At 43.5% G+C, this 25,248-nt stretch overlaps 1 protein-coding gene across 2 annotated transcripts in view; it reads left to right on the top strand.

Moving 5' to 3' along the window:
- LOC115153051 (adhesion G protein-coupled receptor A3) overlaps positions 1–25,248 on the top strand; it is a 302,520-nt gene that overhangs the window by 105,891 nt on the left and 171,381 nt on the right. For both annotated transcript variants that reach the window (XM_029698085.1, XM_029698084.1), the window contains exons 11-12: positions 2,321–2,482; positions 3,036–3,242. In XM_029698085.1, coding sequence (XP_029553945.1) covers positions 2,321–2,482; positions 3,036–3,242 — 369 coding nt within the window. The remainder of the gene's footprint in view (positions 1–2,320; positions 2,483–3,035; positions 3,243–25,248) is intronic.

The raw sequence follows: 25,248 nt of genomic DNA, 5'->3' as shown, positions 1-25,248 counted from the left end.
GTCCCGCACCAGAGCCGCCGCCGTAGGAAGGCCCACCCGGACCCTCCCCTTTAGAGTCAGGTTTTGCAGCCGGAGTCCGCACCTTTGGGGGGGGGGTACTGTAACGCCCTGGCCATAGAGAGGGTTTTTTGTTCTCTATTTTTGGTTAGGCCAGGGTGTGACATGGGTGGGCGTTCTAGGTTTCTTTTTCTATGTTGGTGGTTTTCTTTGTTTCGGCTGTGTATGGCTCTCAATCAGGAACAAGTGTAGATCGTTGTTGCTGATTGGGAGTCATACATAGGCAGCCTGTTTTTCCTTTGGGGTTTGTGGGTGAATGTTTTCTGTTTAGAGTTTGTTCCTTACAGAACTGTTGCTGGTCGTTCTTTTGGTTTCTTTTTTGTATAGTGTTCATTCGGTCATTAAATCATTTAAGATGAACACATCCTCCGCTGCACCTTGGTCTCATTTCAACGACAGCCGTTACAGACAGGTGTATAAAATCGAGCACACAGCCATGCAATCTCTGTGGAGAAACATTGGCAGTAAAATGCTCAGTGACTTTCTAAGTGGCACTGTCATAGGATGCCACCTTTCCAACAAGTCACTTCATTAAATTTCGTCCCTGGTAAAGCTGCCCGGGTCAACTGTAAGGGCTGTTATTGTGAAGTGGAAACATCTAGGAGCAACAATGGCTCAGCCGCAAAGTGGTAGACCACACAAGTTCAGAGACCAAGACTGGCGAGTGCTGATGTGCGTAGCGCGTAAAAATTGTCTGTCCTCTTTTGCAACACTCACTACCGAGTTCCAAACTGCCTCTGGAAGCAGCGTCAGCGGAAGAGCTGTTCGCCGGGAGCTTCATGAAATGGGTTTCCAAGGCTGAGCAGCCGCGCACACAAGCTTAAGATAAAAATGTGCAATGCCTAGCATCTGCTGGAGTGGTGTAAAGCTTGCTGCCATTGGACTTTGTAGTAGTGGAAACTTGTTCTCTGGAGTGATGAATCACGCTTCATCATCTGGCAGTTCGACTGACGAATCTGGGTTTGGCAGATGCCAGGAGAATGCTACCTGCCCCAATGCAGTGCCAACTGTAAAGTTTGGTGGAGGAGGAATACCGGTCTCTGGCTGTTTTTCATGGATCAGGCTAGGCCCCTTAGTTCCAGTAAAGGGAAATCTTAATGCTACAGCATACAATGACATTCTAGACGATTCTTCCAGCTTTGTGGCAACCGTTTGGGTAAGGCCCTTTCCTGTTTCAGCATGACAATGCTCCCTTGCACAAAGTGAGGTCCATACAGAAATGGTTTGTCGAGATCGGTGTGGAAGAACTTGACTGGCCTGCACAGAGCCCTGACCTCAACCCCATCGAACACCTTTGGGATGAATTGAAACGCCAACTGCGAGCCAGGCCTAATCGCCCCCAACATCCGTGCCCGACCTCACCAATACGCTTGGGGCTGAATGGAAGCAAGTCCCCGCAGCAATGCTCCGACATCTAGTGGAAAGCCTTCCCAGAAGAGTGGAGACTGTTGTAGCAGCAAAGGGGTGACCAACTCCATATTAATGCCTATGATTTTGAAATTAGATGTTCGACGATGTAGTATATTATGTGGTATTGTGTGTAGGCCACGCTGTATGAAACTGATCAGTCGGTAGCTTAAATGGAAGTAGCAGCAGATTCACATATATCGCGATTTGAGAAACTGTACGTTATGCTTCATGTACTCACATTTCAGGAGTAAAGGCGTCTTATCCTGCCACCATACAGCCTATACTAGCCTTCAATATATTTTGAAAAGCGGTGCACTTTACATCTTACTTTTTTCCTTGGTTGTGACAATAATGCACCTGAGAGGTGTGGTGATTAAGAGATAATATCCCCTTAACCAATTCAAAATGTCTTTCCTCTATACGATTGAAGACAACTACAGGGTCTGGGCACACAGGTCAGAGGAGTGTGTTGGAATTGTAATTGGCTTTTTCTGTGAGAAGATCATTATTTGGAGCTCTCATCTCCGAGCCACTTGCCATAGGTTAACACAGTCATACTAGAAAACCTACCAACACTTGGATTCCCAGATACACAATGATTAATGCCAACCCAATCTCTCCACAGAACAGTTAGATTAAAAAACTCTGACGGTGATGTAAATAGTTCAACTGTCATCACAATGAAGTGATTATGCCCCATTGGAGCCGCTAATCTAAATTAAATCTTTATATAATGAATAAAGTCACCATCACCACCCTCAGCAATCCGTTTTGGTATAATAAATGGCTTTTCTTTAGTGGATGTGATAGATGTTAATGACAGATCTACTTTCTCTCTACCTGAATCCTGTAGCTAGGGGACTATATCTCTGACATAGCCAGTAACATGATGCTGGTGGAGGAACACATCCTGTGGATGGCTCAAAACGAGGCCAGGGCGTGTACTCGCATCGTCCAGTGTGTGGAACGCATCGCCGACCTGGCTCTCACCATAGACACGCAGGTCATATCAAAGGTAGGTAGACAAACATCAAATGCACTTAAATGTCTATAAATTACATTTTAACCCCTTAAAGGATACAGGTGTTGGATCTGACCAGTATTGTCGCAGCAAAAGAATCGTGCAGCAATAGGATTTTACATTATAGTCCATTCACACTTTTCCGCAGATGTAATGTTGCTTGATCGTGGTTAGGCTTTTAGCTGGTCAAAATTAGGCTTCATGAAAAGTGCAGTACTGTTAATGTAGCCATGTGTTAGTGCGGGTGTTCAATGAATTTCTGTAATTCCTGCAACCCCGGGAAAATTCTCAGCGACAACAGAGTGATCAAATTAAGATCCAATATCTGCACCTTATAACGTGTTACCAAGATTGGTTTCAGAATCACAGCTAGTTCATCATTATTTTAGTCTCACAACTCAGCATGAGCAGCACTTTGGTTTTGTTTCGTCAACATCTTTTTTTTGGTTGATTCAACACAAAATTACAATTTCAATGATCAGCCATTTCTGTTCAGACCCGGAGGATAAACTCACTCCACCCTCCCTATCACTCTGTCTCCATCCAGGTGTCTCCTAACATAGCCCTGGAGGCCTTTTTGATCAGGCCGTCTAACTTCCAGGGTCTTTCGTGTACGGCAGGACAGAGAGCCCCCCTTCCACCCCTCTCTAGTCAGAGGGCCGATGGGGACCAGGATGCCATCGGGGACCTACTGCTCAACTTCAAATGTCACCCGGTCAACGGCAGCGGCTCCCCCGCCAGCCAACTCCGCAAGGTACAGTACATAGAAATAGAATGGCTTGATAATAAAGCACACTCTGAATGATGAAATTCCTGCTTTTACTCCCTGGTTAATGGGTATAGCATCCACTCAATATTGCCGCTGGTCCCCCTATTAAAGACTGTTGACATGAATGCGGATGTCTGTTCTAGGAATTATACTGTTCTTCTATGGTACAGTAAGAGTTCATCACAGATTGGACATTTATTTCTGTCCAAAAGTTTATCTCTCTATATTTTTGTACATAATGCAGCTTATTATGGAAGAATCTGTGGAAGAATAACAGGGCAGGGCTCCTGTCTGGCAGAGTTGATGGTGTCTATTACTCTCCATAAATTGACATCCTGTTTTGGTGCCATGGCATGGTGTAAATCAGCCGTGATAGGCTGCGCTGTAAAGTGGGAGGAGTGGGGATTGGTGGGGTAGTTTTGAAGTCAGAGTATGCAGGCCATTCCCCCCTGATGGATACTGTGGCCTTGTATCCCTGTCACACTAAATCACTGTTATCCTGTCATAACGGCTGCTGGCCCATCCCAATTGACAGATGACAGCTTACGGTCTACAGATGCAGACAGGGAAAAACACTCCTCTGGCATTCAAGGGGCATTGTTTTGCAATATTTCAGTAGGTAGTTATACCCTTCAGCTACTATGTGTGTGTGTGCGCGTGCGGATGTGTGTCTGCGTGTTTGCTTGCATGCCTGCGTGTTTCTGTGTGTTTGTTAACTGTGTCCTATTCAGATTAGATTAGCCAGTCTACTGTGTTCAGCTATTATTTAGCTTGGTCGGAGGGCCCAGTGCAGCTATGCAGGGTTCTGAGATAAAATAGCCATGGGGAGAAAAGCAACACAGTCCTTTAATGACTAAGCTGTCCCTTTGTGATTATCAATGACAGAGGTTGAGAGTATGACAAGGCTTATAGAAGTGAACAAATTCCAAACCAAACCTGTGTGGCTTGATAGACAGGGAGTGATTGTCATTGATTGTGAGGGGCACTCAGAGCAGTAGTGAGGCTACTTAGGGTGGGGGATGCTGCCAACCAGCCATCTCTCAGCCCCCTCTCTCTCTCTCTCTCTCTCTCTCTCTCTCTCTCTCAGACCTCTCTCTCAGACCTCTCACTCTCAGACCTCTCTCAGCTCTCTTTCTCAGCTCTCTCTCTCAGCTCTCTCTCTTTCTCTCTGTCTCTCTCTCTGCCTCTCTCTCCTAACTAGACTTTTTTAAACCCTGGCACTGGACTCTTCCTTGCTCTCCTCTGCTCTGGGAGTACAACCCTCCGACGTGGCACTGCATATGCGAAGGCCCCTCCAATTACTGCCGATCTGGCACAGCCTCACAGGCCCTTTCTCACTTCACTATAACAGCCGCCCTGGCAGCCCCTCACATCCACTGTTTAGAGGGCGCTTTTCCACTCCAGTAATTTCTCATGTAGGCATCTGGTAGGATTGTTTTGTGCATAGGAATGCCATTTACAGGATTAGAATAGGAATCCTGGAGAAATCAGTTTACTGTTATTGGGTTATTTTCTTGTGGAAAACAATGGCAGTCAACCAGGAATAACTGCAATATGCTATTGCTACATGACAATAGCAATTGTTTGTGTCTCTCACCAAATGAGGGATGAAAGTGCTGGACAGTTAGTCATCCTGATGTAGACAACAGTTATGTTGGGATTCCCCCCTTTGAATTCCAATATGGTGGGTACTGGCACGTCCCTAGGCAAGGCTTCTCCCATTGGGGGGCAATTCAACTTCTGGGTGTAGTGCCTCCCGGTGGCTGGAGGTGTAGGTGCAGGGGAGTTGCAGGGCTCAGCGGTTCCCTTTGATTGTCCCACTGCTCAGTAAAACCGACTCAGACCTCCAACATCCTTTAGGAGGAGAGGCTGCTTCCACTCATATCACCGTTCCCATCCCTCCTTTCCGCAGTATATTGTCTCATGCATAGAACACCGCATGTTTGGATTAATTGTAGAACACCCCCTCTCTGTGCTGTGGTTAGTTCAGTGTACTCTGCTGGTGTTTAACTGTAGAACCACTAAAGCAGTCATTTTGACTGCTCGTGATTATTTATTTTTGATTTTTTTCCTCTGCCATTTTTTAGCTCATGCCGCCCTCCATCCTTGACTTTTCCTAACTAAGTCTATATAACACACTGCTATTGTCAATTTCACACATATTTTCACACCAATTTCATACACATAACAACAGTTTTAATAAATTAAGTAAAGGATCATAGGGAGAATGGGTGAGTTAATGAGCGAGGAGAAGCGAAAGAAGTGTAATCACCAATTGTGAATGAAGAACACGTCAGGCCTCAGCCGGATCGTCAGGTTTTTACGCCCAGCCAGCGCGTCAGGCTGCTGCGCGTCTGCCGGATCATCAGGCTCCCACGCCTCAGCGGATCAACAGGCTTTTACGCCTCAGCCGGATTGTCGGGCTCCTATGCCTCAGCCAGCTCGCCAGGCTCCCATGCCTCTGCCGGTTCGTCTGGAGTTTACGCCCCGGCCGGCTTGTCCAGCACCCGTGCCTCAGCCGGCCCGCCAGGCTCACCCAGGTGGGACGCCGGGGGGGGGGGTACTGTCAGCGATTATTGGACTCACCTGGACTCAATCACCTCTGTCATTACTTCCCCTATATCTGTTGGTTTCCTCGCTCTGTTCCCCGCTTCAGCATTAATGTTCATATGTCTTTGTATACCCGTGTGCTGACGCTGTTCCTGTCCTGTTACCTGTCTGTTCTTAATTAAAATGTTCAACTCCCTGTACCTGCTTCCCATCTCCAGCGTCGGTCCTTAGAAATGGGTGAAGATGCACACAAGCACGAGCTGACAATAATTTACTATTTTTGACTGCTGTCATATCAACAGTTATACGTTATAATGCAATTGCTAATGCTTTTTCACTATTTATCAAGGCGATTTGCCGCTTATAATGATGTTTACATGCTGACCACACCGCTCGCGTTGCAAAATAAATTTACACATACAGTACCAGTCAAAAGTTTGGACACATCTACTCATTCAAGGGTTTTACTTTATTTTTACTAATTTCTACATTGTAGAATAGTAGTGAAGACATCAACATGATGAAATAACACATATGGAATCATGTAGTAACCAAAAAAGTGTTAAACAAATCAAAATAGATTTTAGATTTTAGATCCTTCAAATAGGCACCATTTGCCTTGATGATAGCTTTGCACACTCTTGGCATTCTCTCAACCAGCTTCATGAGGAATGCTTTTCCAACAGTCTTGAAGGAGTTCACAGATATGCTGAGCACTTGTTGTCTGCTTTTCCTTCACTCTGCAGTCCAACTCATCCCAAACCATCTCAACTGGGTTGATGTTGGGTGATTGTGGAGGCCAGGTCATCTGATGCAGCACCATCACACTCCATCTTGGTCAAATAGCCCTTACACAGGTGTGTTTTGGTTCATTGTCCTGTTGAAAAACAAATGATAGTCCCACTAAGCGCAAACCAGATGGGATGACATACCGCTGCAGAATACTGTGGTAGCCATGCTGGTTAAGTGTGCCTTGAATTGTAAATAAATCACTGACAGTGTCACCAGCAAAGCACCCCCACACCATCACACCTCCTTCTCCATGCTTCACGGTGGGAACCACACATGCGGACGTCATCTGTTCACCAACTCTGCGTCTCACAAAGACATGGCAATTGGAACCAAACATCTCAAATTTGGACTCATCACACCCAAGGACAGATTTCCACAGTGATCACAGACGATTCACACAGTGTCTTCTGAACAGTTGATATTGAGATGTGTCTTTTACTTGAACTCTGTGAAGCATTTATTTGGGCTACAATCTGAGGTGCAGTTAACTCTAATAAACTTGTCCACTGCAACAGAGGTAACTCTGGTTCTTCCCATCCTGTGGCAGTCCTCATGAGAGCCAGTTTCATCATAGTGCTTGATAGTTTTTACGACTGCACTTGAAGAAACTTTCAAAGTTCTTGGTATTTTCCACATTGACTGAACTTCATGTATTAAAGTAATGATGGACTGTTGTTTCTCTTTGCTTATTTGAGCTGTTCTTGCCATAATATGGACCCAGCCCTATTTGGTAAAAGACCATATTCTGTATACCACCCCTGCCTTGTCCCAACACAACTGATTGGTTCAAACACATTAAGAAGGATAGAAATTCCACAAATGAACTTTTAACAAGGCACAGCTGTTAATTGAAATGCATTCCAGGTGACTACTTCATGAAACTGGTTGAGAGAATGCCAAGAGTGTGCAATACTGTCATCAAGGCAAAGGGTGGCTACTATATTTTGCTTTGTTTATCACTTTTTTGGTTACTACATGATTCCATATGTGTTATTTCATAGTTTTGATGTCTTCACTGTTGTTCTACAATGTAGAAAATAGTAAAAATAAAGAAAAACCCTTGAATGAGTAGGTGTGTCCAAACTTTTGACTGGTACTGTAGGTGTTTATTCAATCATTGCACCCATACTGCTCGCGGGCGTCAACGAGCGTCTGTGTAGCCAGGCACTAAAATAGAACTTGGTTTTATCTGTGACGCTTGACTCGCTGCATGTCCCGCCTCTCCCATTACCTCATTGGTTTTTAGGAGCATATACCCACGTGCCATCTCCTCATTGGTTTTTAGGAGCATATACCCACATGGGTGATTTAAAGATGAACTGAGGTCCACAGCCCAGTTGGTAGTGGTAATGGACCTTAAAGTTGGTTGCCAACTGCTATATAAAGTCCAAAGAAGATGAAGAAGCCTGAAGGAGGAGAGATTACTAGAAATGAACTCGGTTTACCCTTTTATCTGTGGATTAGTTGTCGGAGTAGAGGACCTTGTGCATTTCAGGTAAAATAACAACCCAATGTTTTTATCCCAGGACAAATTAGCCAGCAACAGCAAGCTAGCTAGCTAAATTTCCATAAATGTTTAATGCTTTTCGACCTGTCCTCAAATTGTTTTGATATTTCAACGTGCGTGTCCTGATTGCGTCTGGTGTGGGTGGACAAAATCAACATGCGCACGATGGCGGTCTGGTCAGCATGTTAGGCTACTGATGTTTTCGTAATTTGACCGAGTGTCTTTTGACCGTACTTCTTGGTGGTTGGGATATTTTTATTTTATTTTGTCATTGTAAAAACAAGCTGTTCCCATGTTCCAACGCATATGCTTTCTGTTTCATAGTATTAACAAAGGCACTCCACAAAAATGTTTTATTGAACATATAGCCTACAGTAACATAAACTAATGAAAATGCTATTGTGCTGTTTGAAATGAAGTACAAATTGTATTCTAATGTTACCCAAGGCCTTCATAAACACAAACAAATGATTATTTTTGCTATAGCATATATGAAATATATTAATTACTCTGTTAGAATGTTTCTGTCAGATTGACTGCTCTTTAGCTTGAAGGGGGGTTCATCAACGCCCAGCTGTTCTAGTGTTAAGCCATAGTGCTTTTTTATCCACCGCTCTCTGAGTGTCTGATCTCCTCTCTCTCACTAGCTGTGTCTCATGCACGTTTAGTGCTGTGCCAGGTTAAACTGAACTATGACACAAAGCCCATGCACATCCAAACGAGAGTCATAGCGTCAGCATTGCACTACGCATGCATACGCACAGACACAGACACACACACGTGCTAGATGCCAGACCACAGCCACCAGCTCCATCCAACACAAATGGTTTCAAATGTCTGGCTGGTAGCTAATTGGGTTGGATAACAGTGAAGTAGGAGGACTCTGGTTTGTGGATTTCCTCAAAAGAATTCCACTCAAAGACCACACACTCCCCCCATACCACTCTGCCAAGCTGCACAGTTAGTTTTTGCCTTTTTACTTCCAACAGAATGTCTAATAACAGAATATCAGGTGCATCATACAGTATCTTATAGAGTCTGCCAATAAACTACTGTACTATTTCAAATGAAAACACAAAAATGGATATAATCATGCATTTAGTTTAATTTCAAACATTTTGCATGTCTAATAGAGATTAGTTTTAGAGAGGAGAAACATTCTCAGGGACTCAATCTGTGACAGAAAGCTAATGATACTGTCTTTGATTAGCTCACCTGAGTTTAACTTGACATCGTTCATATTATTACCTACTTATCATCAAAGCAGATTATCTTTCAGTGCCATGTGGTAAACATAATTCATCTCATCTGATGTAATTGCCCACAAGCATTTTTCTACATTGTTTTATGTTATGTCCTTAATTTAAATGCTGATCAATCTTTGTTTTGACAGTGAATCTGATTCTTCGAAAATGCCTGAATAGGTTTTGGTTCAAAGTCTGACAATTAGACAGCTAGGCAGACATTTTCCGCCTAATCGCACACTCATGCGTAAATAACAGTTTTGAATAGTGGGACATTGCAATAATCCCAAATATGTTTGGAATACTGTTGCTCATGACGTTTGCCTTGCATTTTCACATTGTTTAATTTAAATGACAGCATTAAAAGAGCAGTTTCAAAATATCACACCTCCAAGTGTAGTGAGTAATACAGTGTTTTCATGCACTGTGAAGGTGAGATTAAAAATATCTGCTAGAATCCCAGTGATGTCTTTTTTGCTTACCATGGTAGTGCTCCTCTATGTGGAACAGATTTTGAACCCATTGAAGTGCCCCATATTTCCAAGATGTATTTAGCAACGATCATTTAAATTGTTTAAAGGTTTAAAAGACTATCCTAATAAATGCAACATTTGGACAATGGATGAATAGACTTGTAACTTTTTGAATAAAAAAATCCATCAGATATTGACTGAATTATAGCACATACAGTTGAAGTCGGAAGTTTACATACACTTAGGTTGGAGTCATTAAAACTCGTTTTTCAACCACTCCACAAATGTCTTGTTAACAAACTATAGTTTTGGAAAATCGGTTAGGACATCTACTTTGTGCATGACACAAGTAATTTTTCCAACAATTGTTTACAGACACTTATAATTCACTGTATGACAACACTAAGTTGACAGTGTCTTTAAACAGATTGGAAAATTCCAGAAAATGTTGTCATGGCGTTAGAAGCTTCTGATTGACTAATTGACATCATTTCAGTCAATTGGAGGTGTACCTGTAGATGTATTTCAAGCTCTACCTTCAAACTCAGTGGCTCTTTGCTTGACATCATGGGAAAATCAAAAGAAATCAGCCAAGACCTCATAAAAAGAACTGTAGACCTCCACAAGTCTGGTTCATCCATGGGAGCAATTTCCAAACACCTGAAGGTACCACGTTCATCTGTACAAACAATAGTACGCAATTATAAACACCATGGGACCACGCAGCTGTCATACCGCTCAGGAAGGAGATGCGTTCTGTATCATAGAGATGAACATACTTTGGTGTGAAAAGTGCAAATCAATCCCAGAACAACAGCAAAGAACCTTGTGAAGATGCTGGAGGAAACAGGTACACAAGTATCTATGTCCACAGTAAAACAAGTCCTATATCGACATAACCTGAAAGGCCGCTCAGCAAGGAAGAAGCCACTACTCCAAAACCGCCATAAATGAGCCAGACTACGGTTTGCAACTGCACATGGACAAAGATTGTACTTTTCGTACAAAATTAGAACTGTTTGGTCATAATGACCATCGTTATGTTTGGAGGAAAAAGGGGGAGGTTTGCAAGCCGAAGAACAACATCCCAACCGTGAAGCGCGGGGGTGGCAGCATCATGTTGTGGGGGTGCTGTGCTGCAGGAGGGACTGGTGCACTTCAGAAAATAGATGGCATCATGAGGGAGGAAATTTATGTGGATATATTGAAGCAACATCTCAAGACATCAGTCAGGAAGTTAAAGCTTGGTCGCAAATGGGTCTTCTAAATGGACAATGACCCCAAGCATGCCTCCAATGTTGTGACAAAATGGCTTAAGGACAACAAAGTCAAGGTATTGGAGAGGCCATCACAAAGCCCTGACCTCAATCCTATAGAAAATTTGTGGGCAGAACTGAAAAAGTGTGTGCGAGCAAGGAGGCCTACAAACCTGACTCATTTACACCAGCTCTGTCAGGAGGAATGGGCCAAAATTCACCCAACTTATTGTGGGAAGCTTTTGGAAGAGTACCCGAAACGTTTGTCCCAAGTTAAGTTAATCAATTTAAAAGCAATGCTACCAAATACTAATAGAGTGTATGTAAACTTCTGACCCACTGGGAATGTGATGAAAGAAATAAAAGTTGAAATAAATCATTCTCTCTACTATTATTCTGACATTTCACATTCTTAAAATAAAGTGGTGATACTAACTGACGTAAGACAGGGAATTTTTACTAGGATTAAATGTCAGGAATTGTGAAAAACTGAGTTTAAATGTATTTGGATATGGTGTATGTAAACTTCTGACTTCAACTGTAAAACAATGTACAAGCACAGAGTTCAGGCATTTTGGTCGGAATTCAGGTATTCCATTTATTGTAAAATATCAATGGTATATCAGTTATTTTTTATACTGTGTGATAAAATAAAGACAATTATATGTGCCTCATTTGCATATACAGTGTTTTCGGATAGTATTCAGACGCCTTGACTTTTTCCACATTTTGTTACGTTACACTCTTAATCTGAATTTGATTAAATAAATACAAATCCTCAGCAATCTGCCCCATAATGACAAAGCAAAAACTGTTTTTTAGAAAAAAAAATGTTTACAAAAGTATTCAAAATAAAAAACAGATACCTTATTTACATAAATATTCATACCCTTTGCTATGAGACTCGAAATTGAGCTCAGGTGCATCCTGTTTCCATTGACCATCCTCGATATTTCTACAACTTGATTGGAGTCCACCTGTGGTAAATGCAATTGATTGGACATAATTTGGAAAAGCACACCCTGTCTATATAAGGTCCCACAGCTGACAGAGCAAAAACCAAGCCATGAGGTCGAAGGAATTGTCCATAGAGCTCCGAGACAGGATTGTGTCAAGGCCCAGATCTAGGGAAGGGTACCAAAACATGTCTGCAGTATTGAAGGTCCACAAGAACACAGTGGCCTCATTCTTTCTTAAATGGAAGAAGTTTGCAACCACCAAGACCAAACTGAACAAACGGGGGAGATGGTCCTTGGTCAGGGAGATGACCAAGAACCCGATGGTCACTGACAGAGCTCTAGAGTTCCTCTGTAGAGATGGGAGAACCTTCCAGAAGGACAACGATCTCTGCAGCACTCCGCCAATCAGACCTTTTATGGTAGAGTGGCCTGAAATGTTGTCTAAAAACCTGTTTTTGCTCTGTCATTATGGGGTATTGTGTGTAAATTGATGAGGGATTTTGTTTTTATTATTCCATTTTAGAATAAGGCTGTCACCTAACAAAATGTGGAAAAAGTCAAATACTTGTGAATACTTTCCGAAGGCACTATATATACTGGTTGTATTAGCATACATGAAAACATTTATATAAAGGGGAGGAACGGAGCTGCAACAACCAAAAACTTGCTCTGTCTAGGCCTACCTGCACTCGCTCACCTGTGCTGTCTGGACTGCTTCATTAATAATGTTATTGTCACGTTATCTTGCATAATTCAACTAGTTTGTCAAGAGAAGGATAACGACACACTTTTATTTCAAAACACTTGACTCTAGGTTACACCTATCTATTCATACTTTACATTGTTTGCGAGATCAGACATAATATCACTATAACCAGTGTTCATTTTCAGAAGTCATTTAAGCGGATCTCATTTATAAACATTTCAACTATATTAAATCATGCTTACAGACGGTAGGAAATTAAGTTCACAGTTATGAAAACTTAGGACACTAAAGAGGCCTTTCTACTGACGCTGAAAAACACCAAAAGAAAGATGCCCAGGGTCCCTGCTCATCTGCATGAACGTGCTTTAGGCATGCCGCAAGGAGGCATGAGGACTGCAGATGTGGCAAGGGCAATACATTGCAATGTCCGTACTGTGAGATGCCTAAGACATCGCTGCGGGACAGGTGCAGGGTGGCAACAACAACTGCCCATCACCGGCAACAACGTCTCCTTTTGGCACAAACCCTCCTTCACTGGACCAGACAGGACTGGCAAAAACTGCTCTTCACTGACGAGTTGTGGTTTTGTCTCACCAGGGGTGATGGTCGGATTCGCGTTTATCGTCAAAGGAATGAGCGTTACACCGAGGCCTCTACTCTGGAGCGGGATCGATTTGGAGGTCGAGGGTCCGTCATGGTCTGGGGCGGTGTGTCACAGCATCATCGGACTGAGCTTGTTGTCATTTCAGGCAATCTCAAAACTGTGCGTTACAGGGAAGACATCCTCCTCCCTCATGTGGTACCCTTCCTGCAGGCCCATCCTGACATGACCCTCCAGCATGACAATGCCACCAGCCATACTGCTCGTTCTGTGCGTTATTTCCTGCAAGACAGGAATGTCAGTGTTCTGCCATGGCCAGTGAAGAGCCCTGGGACCTGTTGGATCAGAGGGTGAGGGCTAGGGCCATTCCCCCCAGAAATGTCCGGGAACTTCAAGGTGCCTTGGTGGAAGAGTGGGGTAACATCTCACAGCAAGAACTAGCAAATCTGGTGCAGTCCACGAGGAGGAGATGCTCTGCAGTACGTAATGCAGTTGGTGGCCACACCAGATACTGACTGTTACTTTAGATTTTTACCCCCCCTTTGTTCAGGGACACATTATTCCATTTCTGTTAGTCACATGTCTGTGGAACTTGTTCAGTTTATGTCTCAGTTGTTGAATCTTGTTATGTTCATACAAATATTTACACATGTTAAGTTTGCTGAAAATAAACTCAGTTGACAGTGAGAGGATGTTTCTTTTTTTCACATTTACATTTACATTTAAGTCATTTAGAAGATGCTCTTTTCCAGAGCGACTTACAAATTTTTGCTGAGTTTAGTATTAATTTTTATACTAAGTGACAGTGAGTGCATACATTTTAGCATGTAAACCCAGCAGGAATTGGACTCACAACCCTGGTATTGTTAGCAGCATGCTCTTAGCAGCGGAGCCATGAATGCCACATGAATGCCACATAATTTATATATTTTTTTATTTTGCCTTTATTTAACTAGGCAAGTCAGTTAAGAACAAATTCTTATTTTCATAATTTTCATAATGCCAGATTGTTCAGACCCCTTTACTTTCCACATTTTCTTACGTTACAGCCTTATTCTAAAATGGATTTTAAAAAATCAATCTACACACAATACCCCATAATGACAAAGCAAACACAGGATTTTAGACAGTTTTGCAAATGTATAAAAAAATACAAATGAAATATGACATTTGCATAAATATTGAGACCCTTTACTCAGTACTTTGTTGAAGCACCTTTGGCAGCAATTACAGCCTCAAGTCTTCTTGGCTATGACGCAACAAGCTTGGCACACCTGTATTTGGGGAGTTTCTCCCATTCTTCTCTGCAGATCCACTCAAGCTTTGTCAGGTTGGATGGGGAGCGTTGCTGCACAGCTATTTTCAGGTCTCTCCAGAGATGTTTGATTGGGTTCAAGTCTGGGCTCTGGCTGGGCCACTCAAGGACATTCAGAGATTGTCCTGATGCCAATCCTGCATTGTCTTGGCTGTGTGCTTAGAGTTGTTGTCCTGTTTGCTCCAGTCTGAGGTCCTGAGCGCTCTGGAGCAGGATTTCATCAAGGATCTCTCTATACTATGCTACGTTAATCTTTCCCTCGATCCTGACTGGTCTCTCAGTACCTGCCGCTGAAAAACCTCCCCACATCATGATGCTGCCACCACCATGCTTCACGGTAGGGATAGTGCCTGGTTTCCTTCAGGTGTGACGCTTGGCATTAAGGCCAACGAGATCAATCTTGGTTTCATCAGACCAGAGAATGTTGTTTATCATGGCCTGAGTTGGCCATGTTTATTATGGTTTGTAGTTGTCCAAAAGGTGCCTTTTGGCCCACTCCAAACCAGCTGTCATGTGCCTTTTACTGAGGAGTGGCTTCCGTCTGGCCACTACAATAAAGGCCTGATTGGTAGAGTGCTGCAGAGATGGTTGTCCTTTTGGAAGGTTCTCCCATCTCCACAGAGGAAAACTGGATCTCTGTCAGAGGGATCATCAGGTTCTTGGTCAGCTACCTGACCAAGGCTCTTCTCCCCTGATTGCTCAGTTTAGCCGGGCGGCCAGCTCTAGGAAGAGTCTTGGTGATTCCAAACTTCTTCCATTTAAGAATGATGGAGGCCACTGTGTTCTTGGGGACCTTCAATGCTGCAGAAATGTTTTGGTACCCTTCCCCAGATCTGTGCCTCGACACAATCCTGTCTCGGAACTCTACAGACAATTCCTTCGACCTCATGGCTTGGTTTTTGCTCTGACATGCACTGTCAACTGTGGGACCTTGTATAGACAGGTGTGTGCCTTTCCAAATCATGTCCAATCAATTTCGAGTCTCATAGAAAATGGTCTGAATACTTATGTAAATAATATACACTGCTCCAAAAAATAAAGGGAACACTTAAACAACACAATGTAACTCCAAGTCAATCCCACTTCTGTGAAATCAAACTGTCCACTTAGGAAGCAACACTGATTGACAATAAATTTCACATGCTGTTGTGCAAATGGAATAGACAACAGGTGGAAATTATAGGCAATTAGCAAGACACCCCCAATAAAGGAGTGGTTCTGCAGGTGGTAACCACAGACCACTTCTCAGTTCCTATGCTTCCTGGCTGATGTTTTGGTCACTTTTGAATGCTGGCGGTGCTTTCACTCTAGTGGTAGCATGAGACGGAGTCTACAACCCACACAAGTGGCTCAGGTAGTACAGCTCATCCAGGATGTCACATCAATGCGAGCTGTGGCAAGAAGGTTTGCTGTGTCTGTCAGCGTAGTGTCCAGAGCATGGAGGCGCTACCAGGAGACAGGCCAGTACATCAGGAGACGTGGAGGAGGCCGTAGGAGGGCAACAACCCAGCAGCAGGACCGCTACCTCCGCCTTTGTGCAAGGAGGAGCAGGAGGAGCACTGCCAGAGCCCTGCAAAATGACCTCCAACAGGCCACAAATGTGCATGTGTCTGCTCAAACGGTTAGAAACAGACTCCATGAGGGTGGTATGAGGGCCTGACGTCCACAGGTGGGGGTTGTGCTTACAGCCCAACACCGTGCAGGACGTTTGGCATTTGCCAGAGAACACCAAGATTGGCAAATTCGCCACTGGCGCCCTGTGCTCTTCACAGATGAAAGCAGGTTCACACTGAGCACGTGACAGACGTGACAGAGTCTGGAGACGCCGTGGAGAACGTTCTGCTGCCTGCAACATCCTCCAGCATGACCGGTTTGGCGGTGGGTCAGTCATAGTGTGGGGTGGCATTTCTTTGGGGAGCCGCACAGCCCTCCATGTGCTGACTGCCATTAGGTACCGAGATGAGATCCTCAGACCCCTTGTGAGACCATATGCTGGTGCGGTTGGCCCTGGGTTCCTCCTAATGCAAGACAATGCTAGACCTCATGTGGCTGGAGTGTGTCAGTAGTTCCTGCAAGAGGAAGGCATTGATGCTATGGACTGGCCCGCCCGTTCCCCAGACCTGAATCCAATTGAGCACATCTGGGACATCATGTCTCGCTCCATCCACCAACGCCACGTTGCACCACAGACTGTCCAGGAGTTGGCGGATGCTTTAGTCCAGGTCTGGGAGGAGATCCCTCAGGAGACCATCCGCCACCTAATCAGGAGCATGCCCAGGCGTTGTAGGGAGGTCATACAGGCACGTGGAGGCCACACACACTACTGAGCCTCATTTTGACTTGTTTTAAGGACATTACATCCAAGTTAGATCAGCTTGTAGTGTGGTTCTCCACTTTAATTTTGAGTGTGACTCCAAATCCAGACCTCCATGGGTTGATAAATTGGATTTCCATTGATCATTTTTGTATGATTTTTTTGTCAGCACATTCAACTATGTAAAGAAAAAAGTATTTAATAAGATTATTTCTTTCATTCAGATCTAGGAAATGTTGTTTAAGTGTTCCCTTTATTTTTTTGAGCAGTGTATATATATATTTTTGGGTAATAAATGTGCAAACATTTCTAAACTTTTTGGGTTTCGTCTTTGTAAAGTATTGTGTGTAGATTGATGAGGATTTGTAAAAAATTTAATCTGTTTGAGAATAAGGCTGTAACGTAACAAAATGTGGAAAATGGGAAGGGGTCTGAATACTTTCCGAATATGCTCTCTTAATAATTCCATCATAATGTAGATACAGACTAACAGTGTTGTTGAGAATTATGTGCACAAACCAATGGAGGAATTAAGCCAGTAGGTATTGACAGAGTGAAGGCTGTTCATTAGCACTTTGACCTGAGGAAGCACAGAGGAGATCATGCAAATTCCCCCACATGATTCATATCTGAATTACTCAAGGTTAATCGTATGTGTGCCAAATGCCATGTTTAAGGTATTAACATTCATCCACTAATTTCATGGTGTTCATTGCATATACTTATTGTGTCTGTGGGTGTGTTCGTAAGTGCTGTTATTGTGAGGTAGAAAAGTCTAGGAGCAAAAACTGCTCAGGCACACAGCCTCATAGAATGGGAGTACTGAAGTGCGTAGTGCAACACTCACTACCGAGTTCCAAACTGCCTCTGGAAGCAACGTCAGCAGAAGAACTGCTTGTTGGGAGCTTCATGAAATGGGTTTCCATGGCCGAGCAGCCACACACAAGCCTAAGATCACCATGCGCAATGCCAAGCGTCAGTTGGAGTGGTGTAAAGCCATTGGACTCTGGAGCAGTGGAAACGCGCTCTCTGGAGTGATGAATCACGCTTCACCATCTGTCAGTTTGACGGACGAATCTGGGTTTGGCGGATGCCAGGAGTGCCAACTGTAAAGGGTGGTGGAGGAGGAATAATGGTCTTTGGCTGTTTTTCATGGTTCTGGCTAGGCCCCTTATTTTCAGTGAAGGGAAATCTTAATGCTACAGCATACAATGACATTCTAGAAAATTCTGTGCTTCCAATTTTGTGGCAACAGTTTCTGGACGACCCTTTCCTGTTTCAGCATGGCGATGCCCCCATGAACGAAGCGAGGTCCATACAAAAATGGTTTGTCGAGATTAGTGTGGAAGAACTTGACTGGCCTGACAGAGCCCTGACCTCAACCCCATCGAACACCGCTGGGATGAATTGGAACGCCCACTGCGAGCCAGGCCTAATCACCCAACATCAGTGCCCGACCTCACTAATGCTCTTGTGGCTGAATGGAAGAACGTCTCCGCAGCAATGTTCCAACATCTAAGTCTTCCCAGAAGAGTGGAGGCTGTTATAGCAGCAAAGGAGGGGACCAACTCCATATTAATGCCCATGATTTTGGAATGAGATGTTCGACGAGCAGTTGTCTCAAAAACCAAGAGAGGAATTGCTAAAAACTCAACCAATGAAGAAAAACAATGCAACAGTCTTTTGCACCAAGTATTCCAAGTGTTCGGAGATTTACATTTAAAGCAATCCTGAAAAAGCACTGGCATATTCTGCAATAAGACAAAAAATCCCCTGCTGATTTTGTATGTTTGCCCACTGACAAAGAAAGGATCAGTCTATAATTTTAATGGTAGGTCTATTTGAACAGTGAGAGACAGAATAACAACAAAAATATCCAGAAAAACGCATGTCAGAAATGTTATAAATTGATTTGCATTTTAATGAGGGAAATAAGTATTTGACCCCCTCTCAATCAGAAAGATTTCTGGCTCCCAGGTGTTTTTTATACAGGTAACGAGCTGAGATTAGGAGCACACTCTTAAAGGGAGTGCTCCTAACCGCAGCTTGTTACCTGTAAAAAAGACACCTGTCCACAGAAGCAATCAATTAATCAGATTCCAAACTCTCCACCATGGACAAGACTAAAGAGCTCTCCAAGGATGTCAGGGACAAGATTGTAGAACTACACAAGGCTGGAATGGGCTACAAGGCTATCGCCAAGCAGCTTGGTGAGAAGGTGACAACATTTGGTGCGATTATTTGCAAATGGAAGAAACACAAAAGAACTGTCAATATCCCTCGGCCTGGGGCTCCATGCAAGATCTCACCTCGTGGAGTTGCAATGATCATGAGAACGGTGAGGAATCAGCCTAGAACTACACGGGAGGGTCTAGTCAATGATCTCAAGGTAGCTGGGAACATAGTCACCAAGCAAACAATTGGTAACACACTACGCCGTGAAGGACTGAAATCCTGCAGCGCCGGCAAGGTCTCCCTGCTCAAGAATACATATACATGCCCGTCTGAAGTTTGCCAATGAACATCTGAATGACTCAGAGGACAACTGGGTGAAAGTGTTGTGGTCAGATGAGACCAAAATGGAGCTCTTTGACATCAACTCAACTCGCCTTTTGTTGGAGGAGTAGGAATGCTGCCTATGACCCCAAGAACACCATCTCCACTGTCAAACATGGAGGTGGAAACATTATGCTTTGGGGGGGTTTTTCTGCTAAGGGGATATGACAACTTCACCGCATCAAAGGGACGATGGACGCTGCCATGTACCGTCAAATCTTGGGTGAGAACCTCCTTCCCTCAGCCAGGGCATTGTAAATGGGTCGTGGATGGGTATTCCAGCATGACAATGACCCAAAACACATGGCCAAGGCAACAAAGGAGTGACTCAAGAAGAAGCACATTAAGGTCCTGGAGTGGCCTAGCCAGTCTCCAGACCTTAATCCCATAGAAAATCTGTGGAGGGAGCTGAAGGTTCGAGTTGCCAAACGTCAGCCTCGATACCTTAATGACTTGGAGAAGATCTGCAAAGAGGAGTGGGACAAAATCCCTCCTGAGATGTGTGCAAACCTGGTGGCCAACTACAAGAAACGTCTGACCTCTGTGATTGCCAACAAGGGTTTTGCCACCTAGTACTAAGTCGTGTTTTGCAGAGGGGTCAAATACTTATTTCCCTCATTAAAATGGAAATCATTTTATAACATTTTTGACATGTGTTTTCTGGATTTTTTGTTGTTATTCTGTCTCTCACTGTTCAAATAAACCTACTATTAAAATTATAGACTGATAATTTCTTTGTAAGTGGGCAAACGTGCAAAATCAGCAGGGGATCAAATACTTTTTTCCCCCACTGTATGAACAAATCTCTCTTTTACAAATAAGTCTTATAAATTGGTATATTCTTTCTACAGCGTACACCCAATATGTTCCCCCTGTTGATGCTTATTATGATTGAACCAAAAGATTACATGCAACAAAATAATGAAATGAAATAGGAAACAATTAAATATATATGTGAAATTGAATTAAACAATAATGTATGTTGATGTTAATATTATGTACAATATTCAATTATGTTTCCATATAATAACAATAGCCTAATATATTCAATATGCCATAAACTATTGTTATTGTTTTAACAGTTTCACTCAATTCATTCTAATTAACTTAATAATTATGACACACCCCTCATTATTGTCATTGGTTGCACTAATTGCACTGTTTGTCTACATAACCTGGTTCAAGCATTCATGACATTACCCTGAAGAAGGCACAGTGATGCCCAAACATTGGGGATTTACCCAATAAATTACTAGTAGTTTATATATGGAGTGTGTGACTCTATTTTTATTGATGAGCAGTTGTCCACATACTTTTGGCCATGTAGTGTTTGAGTGCATGTGCATTCGTGCACCATAACTGAAAAAGCAAACTGTAAAAAAAGATTTCTCTCCAAGAAGTGTGTTTTTCCTGGAGTAAGTCTCTGATGCAAACGGGCCTGTGATGCTACAGTGAGAGGTGCTGAATGCTAAACACTGTGGAAACCCTCTTCTCTACTCCTCACAATAAGAAGAGGAATGGCGGAGGGAAGGGGAAAGAGGGAAGCAAAAAGACAACTGGAATTGAGAAAAAATTAGAGAGAGATTGAGAGACAGTGAAGGTTCCTCAGGCGGAAGGCTAATGCTAGCCAGAATGAGATTAACTAAAATCTATTGCGAGAACATTAGATAAACCATCTCAAGCATTTTCAGCTAGTTGGCCATCAAAATTACAGTGATAAATTATTTTATTGGTCGCATACACATATTTAGCAATGTTATTGCGGGTGTAGTGAAATGCTTGTGTTCCTAGCTCCAAAAGTGCAATAGTATCTTACAATTCACAACAATACACACAAATCTAAAAGTAAAAGAATGGAATTAAGAAATATATAAATACCAGATCGAGCAATGTCGGAGTTGCATTGACTAAAATACAGTAGAATAGAATACAGTATATCAAATCAAAATCAAATGTATTTATATAGCCCTTCTTACATCAGCTGATACCTCAAAGTGTTGTATAGAAACCCAGCCTAAAACCCCAAACAGCAAGCAATGCAAGTGTAGAAGTACGGTGGCTAGGAAAAACTCCCTAGAAAGGCCAAAACCTAGGAAGAAACCTAAAGAGGAACCAGGCTATGAGGGGTGGCCAGTCCTCTTCTGGCTGTGCCGGGTGGAGATTATAACAGAACATGGCCAAGATGTTCAAATGTTCATAAATGACCAGCGTGGTCAAATAATAATAATCACAGTAGTTGTCGAGGGTGCAACAAGTCAGCTCCTCAAGAGTAAATGTCAGTTGGCTTTTCATAGCCGATCATTGAGAGCATCTCTACCGCTCCTGCTGTCTCTAGAGAGTTGAAAACAGCAGGTCTGGGACAGGTAGCACGTCCGGTGAACAGGTCAGGGTTCAATAGCCGCAGGCAGAACAGTTGAAACTGGAGCAGCAGCACGGCCAGGTGGACAGGGGACAGCAAGGAGTCATCATGCCAGGTAGTCCTGAGGCATGGTCCTAGGGCTCAGGTCCTCCGAGAAAGAGACAATTAGAGAGAGCATGCTTATATTCACACAGGACACCGGATAAGAAAGGAGAAATACTCCAGATATAACAGACTGACCCTAGCTCCCCGACACATAAACTACTACAGCATAAATACTGGACAGGAGGGGTCAGGAGACACTGTGGCCTCATCCGATGATACTCCCTGGACAGGGCCAAACAGGCAGGATTTAACCCCACACCACTAGAGGGATATCTTCAACCACCAACTTACCATCCTGAGACAAGGCCGAGTATAGCCCACAAAGATCTCCGCCACGGCACAACCCGGGGGGGGGGGGGGGGGGGGCAACCGAGACAGGAAGACCACGTCAACCCACTCAAGTGATGCACACCACCTAGGGACGGCATGGAAGAGCACCAGTAAGCCAGTGACTTAGCCCCTGTAATAGGCTTTGAGGCAGAGAGGGGAACCGGCCAGGCAGAGACAGCAAGGGCGGTTTGTTGCTCCAGAGCCTTTCCGTTCACCTTCACACTCCTGGGCCAGACTACACTCAATCATAGGACCTACTGAAGAGATGAGTCTTCAGTAAAGACTTACAGGTTGAGACCGAGTCTGCGTCTCTCACATGGGTAGGGAGACCATTCCATAAAAATGGAGCTCTATAGGAGAAAGCCCTGCCTCCAGCTGTTTGCTTAGAAATTCTAGGGACAGTTAGGAGGCCTGCATCTTGTGACCGTAGCGTACGTGTAGGTATGTACGGCAGGACCAAATCGGAAAAAGATGTGTAGGAGCAAGCCCATGTAATGCTTTGTAGGTTAGCAGTAAAACCTTGAAATCAGCCCTTGCCTTAACAGGAAGCCAGTGTAGGGAGGCTAGCACTGGAGTAATATGATCAGATTCTAGCAGCCGTATTTAGCACTAACTGAAGTTTATTTAGTGCTTTATCTGGGTAGCCGGAAAGTAGAGCATTGCAGTAGTCCAACCTCGAAGTAACAAAAGCATGGATTAATTTTTCTGCATCGTTTTCGGACAGAAATTCTGATTTTTGGAATGTTACGTAGATGGAAAAAAGCTGTCCTTGAAACAGTCTTGATTTGTTCTTCAAAAGAGAGATCAGGGTCCAGAGTAACGCCGAGGTCCTTCAGTTTTATTTGAGACGACTGTACAACCATCAAGATTAATTATCAGATTCAACAGAAGATCTCTTTGTTTCTTGGGACCTAGAACAAGCATCTCTGTTTTGTCCGAGTTTAAAAGTAGAACGTTTGCAGCCATCCACTTCCTTATGTCTGAAAAACAGGCTTCTAGCGAGGGCAATTTTGGGGCTTCACCATGTGTCATTGAAATGTACAGCTCTGTGTCATCCGCATAGCAGTGAAATTTAACATGTTTTCGAATGACATCCCCAAGAGGTAAATTATATAGTGAAAACAATAGTGGTCCTAAAACAGAACCTTGAGGAACACCGGCATTCACAAAGACAAACCGATATCTTTCTGACAGATAAGATCTAATCCAGGCCAGAACTTGTCCGTGTAGACTAATTTGGGTTTCCAATCTCTCCAAAAGAATGTGGTGATCGATGGTATCAAAAGCAGCACTAAGGTCTAGGAGCACGAGGACAGATGCAGAGCCTCGGTCTGACGCCATTAAAAGGTAATTTACCACCTTCACAAGTGCAGTCTCAGTGCTATGATGGGGTCTAAAACCAGACTGAAGCGTTTCGTATACATTGTTCGTCTTCAGGAAGGCAGTGAGTTGCCGCGCAACAGCTTTTTCTAAAATTTTTGAGAGGAATGGAAGATTCGATATAGGCCGATTAGTTTTTTTTATATTTTCTGGGTCAAGGTTTGGCTTTTTCAAGAGAGGCTTTATTACTGCCACTTTTAGTGAGGTTGGTACACATCCGGTGGATAGAGAGTGTTACGAATCCCTTTGGCCCAGTGGTCTAGGGGGGGATGGATACGAGACCCGTAACATAAATCATGCAAATTATAATCGTGACAAGTAACAGTGAGAACCAAAAACCACAGACAACTGAAATCTACGGTCAAACTCAAAAGGTTTATTTTAAACACACGGTAAAGGGATGTGAGAAAAGGGGCTGAGCTGGACCCAAGCAAAGAAACAATAATCAAAAACACCCCTAAACTAGACTAGCCTATTTCCACAACAGCTAGCTAACTAACCAAAAATACAGTGGGTGGTCCACCCAGTTCTAACTAGGGTACTTAGACAAAGTATTCCTACGGGTAATGTATGCCCATGGGCGACTTGTCTTGGTACCCCCTTTTCCAAACAAACAAACAACGAAACAATACTCACAGGATTACCAGACAAATGTGACATGTAGTTGCAAAAACAAAAGAGAGAGAGACAGACAGACAGACAGACAGACAGGGAGACACAGGGAGACACAGGGAGACACAGGGAGACACAGGGAGACACAGGGAGACAGAGATTGGACACAAGCGGGATTGAGAGAATGAACACAAAGATTGATCTGGGGAGAAAACAACTGACTGGGTTTTTAAACCAAGGGAAAGGGGCTGTGATAGGTTGAGGGAAAAGGAACAGGTGTCTTCTGATTGGGGACTGATTGATGACTGATTGGGGAGTGATGATTGTCACCTGTGAGGGGAGAAGGAGAGACAAAAAACACACACACCAGATACATACACAGGATACTTGTATCCGTAACAGAGAGCCTTTTATTATGTTCAACATAGGAGGGCCAAGCACAGGAAGCAGCTCTTTCAGTAGTTTAGTTGGAATAGGGTCCAGTATGCAGCTTGAAGGTTTAGAGGCCATGATTATTTTCATCATTGTGTCAAGAGATATAGTACTAAAACACTTTAGTGTCTCCCTTGATCCTAGGTCCTGGCAGAGTTGTGCAGACTCAGGACAATGGAGCTTTGGAGGAATACGCAAATTTAAAGAGGAGTCCGTAATTTGCTTTCTAATGATCATGATCTTTTCCTCAAAGAAGTTCATGAATGTATTACAGCTGAAGTGAAAGCCATCCTCTCTTGGGGAATGCTGCTTTTTTGTTAGCTTTGCGACATTATCAAAAATACATTTTGGATTGTTCTTATTTTCCTCAATTAAGTTGGAAAAATAGGATGATCGAGCAGCAGTGAGGGCTCTTCGATACTGCACGGTACTGTCTTTCCAAGCTAGTTGGAAGACTTCCAGTTTGGAGTGGCGCCATTTCCGTTCCAATTTTCTGGAAG

The sequence above is a fragment of the Salmo trutta genome, chromosome 18 (assembly GCF_901001165.1).
Source record: "Salmo trutta chromosome 18, fSalTru1.1, whole genome shotgun sequence".
Taxonomy (NCBI): domain Eukaryota; kingdom Metazoa; phylum Chordata; class Actinopteri; order Salmoniformes; family Salmonidae; genus Salmo; species Salmo trutta.
This window is presented reverse-complemented; position numbering and strand designations above follow the sequence as displayed.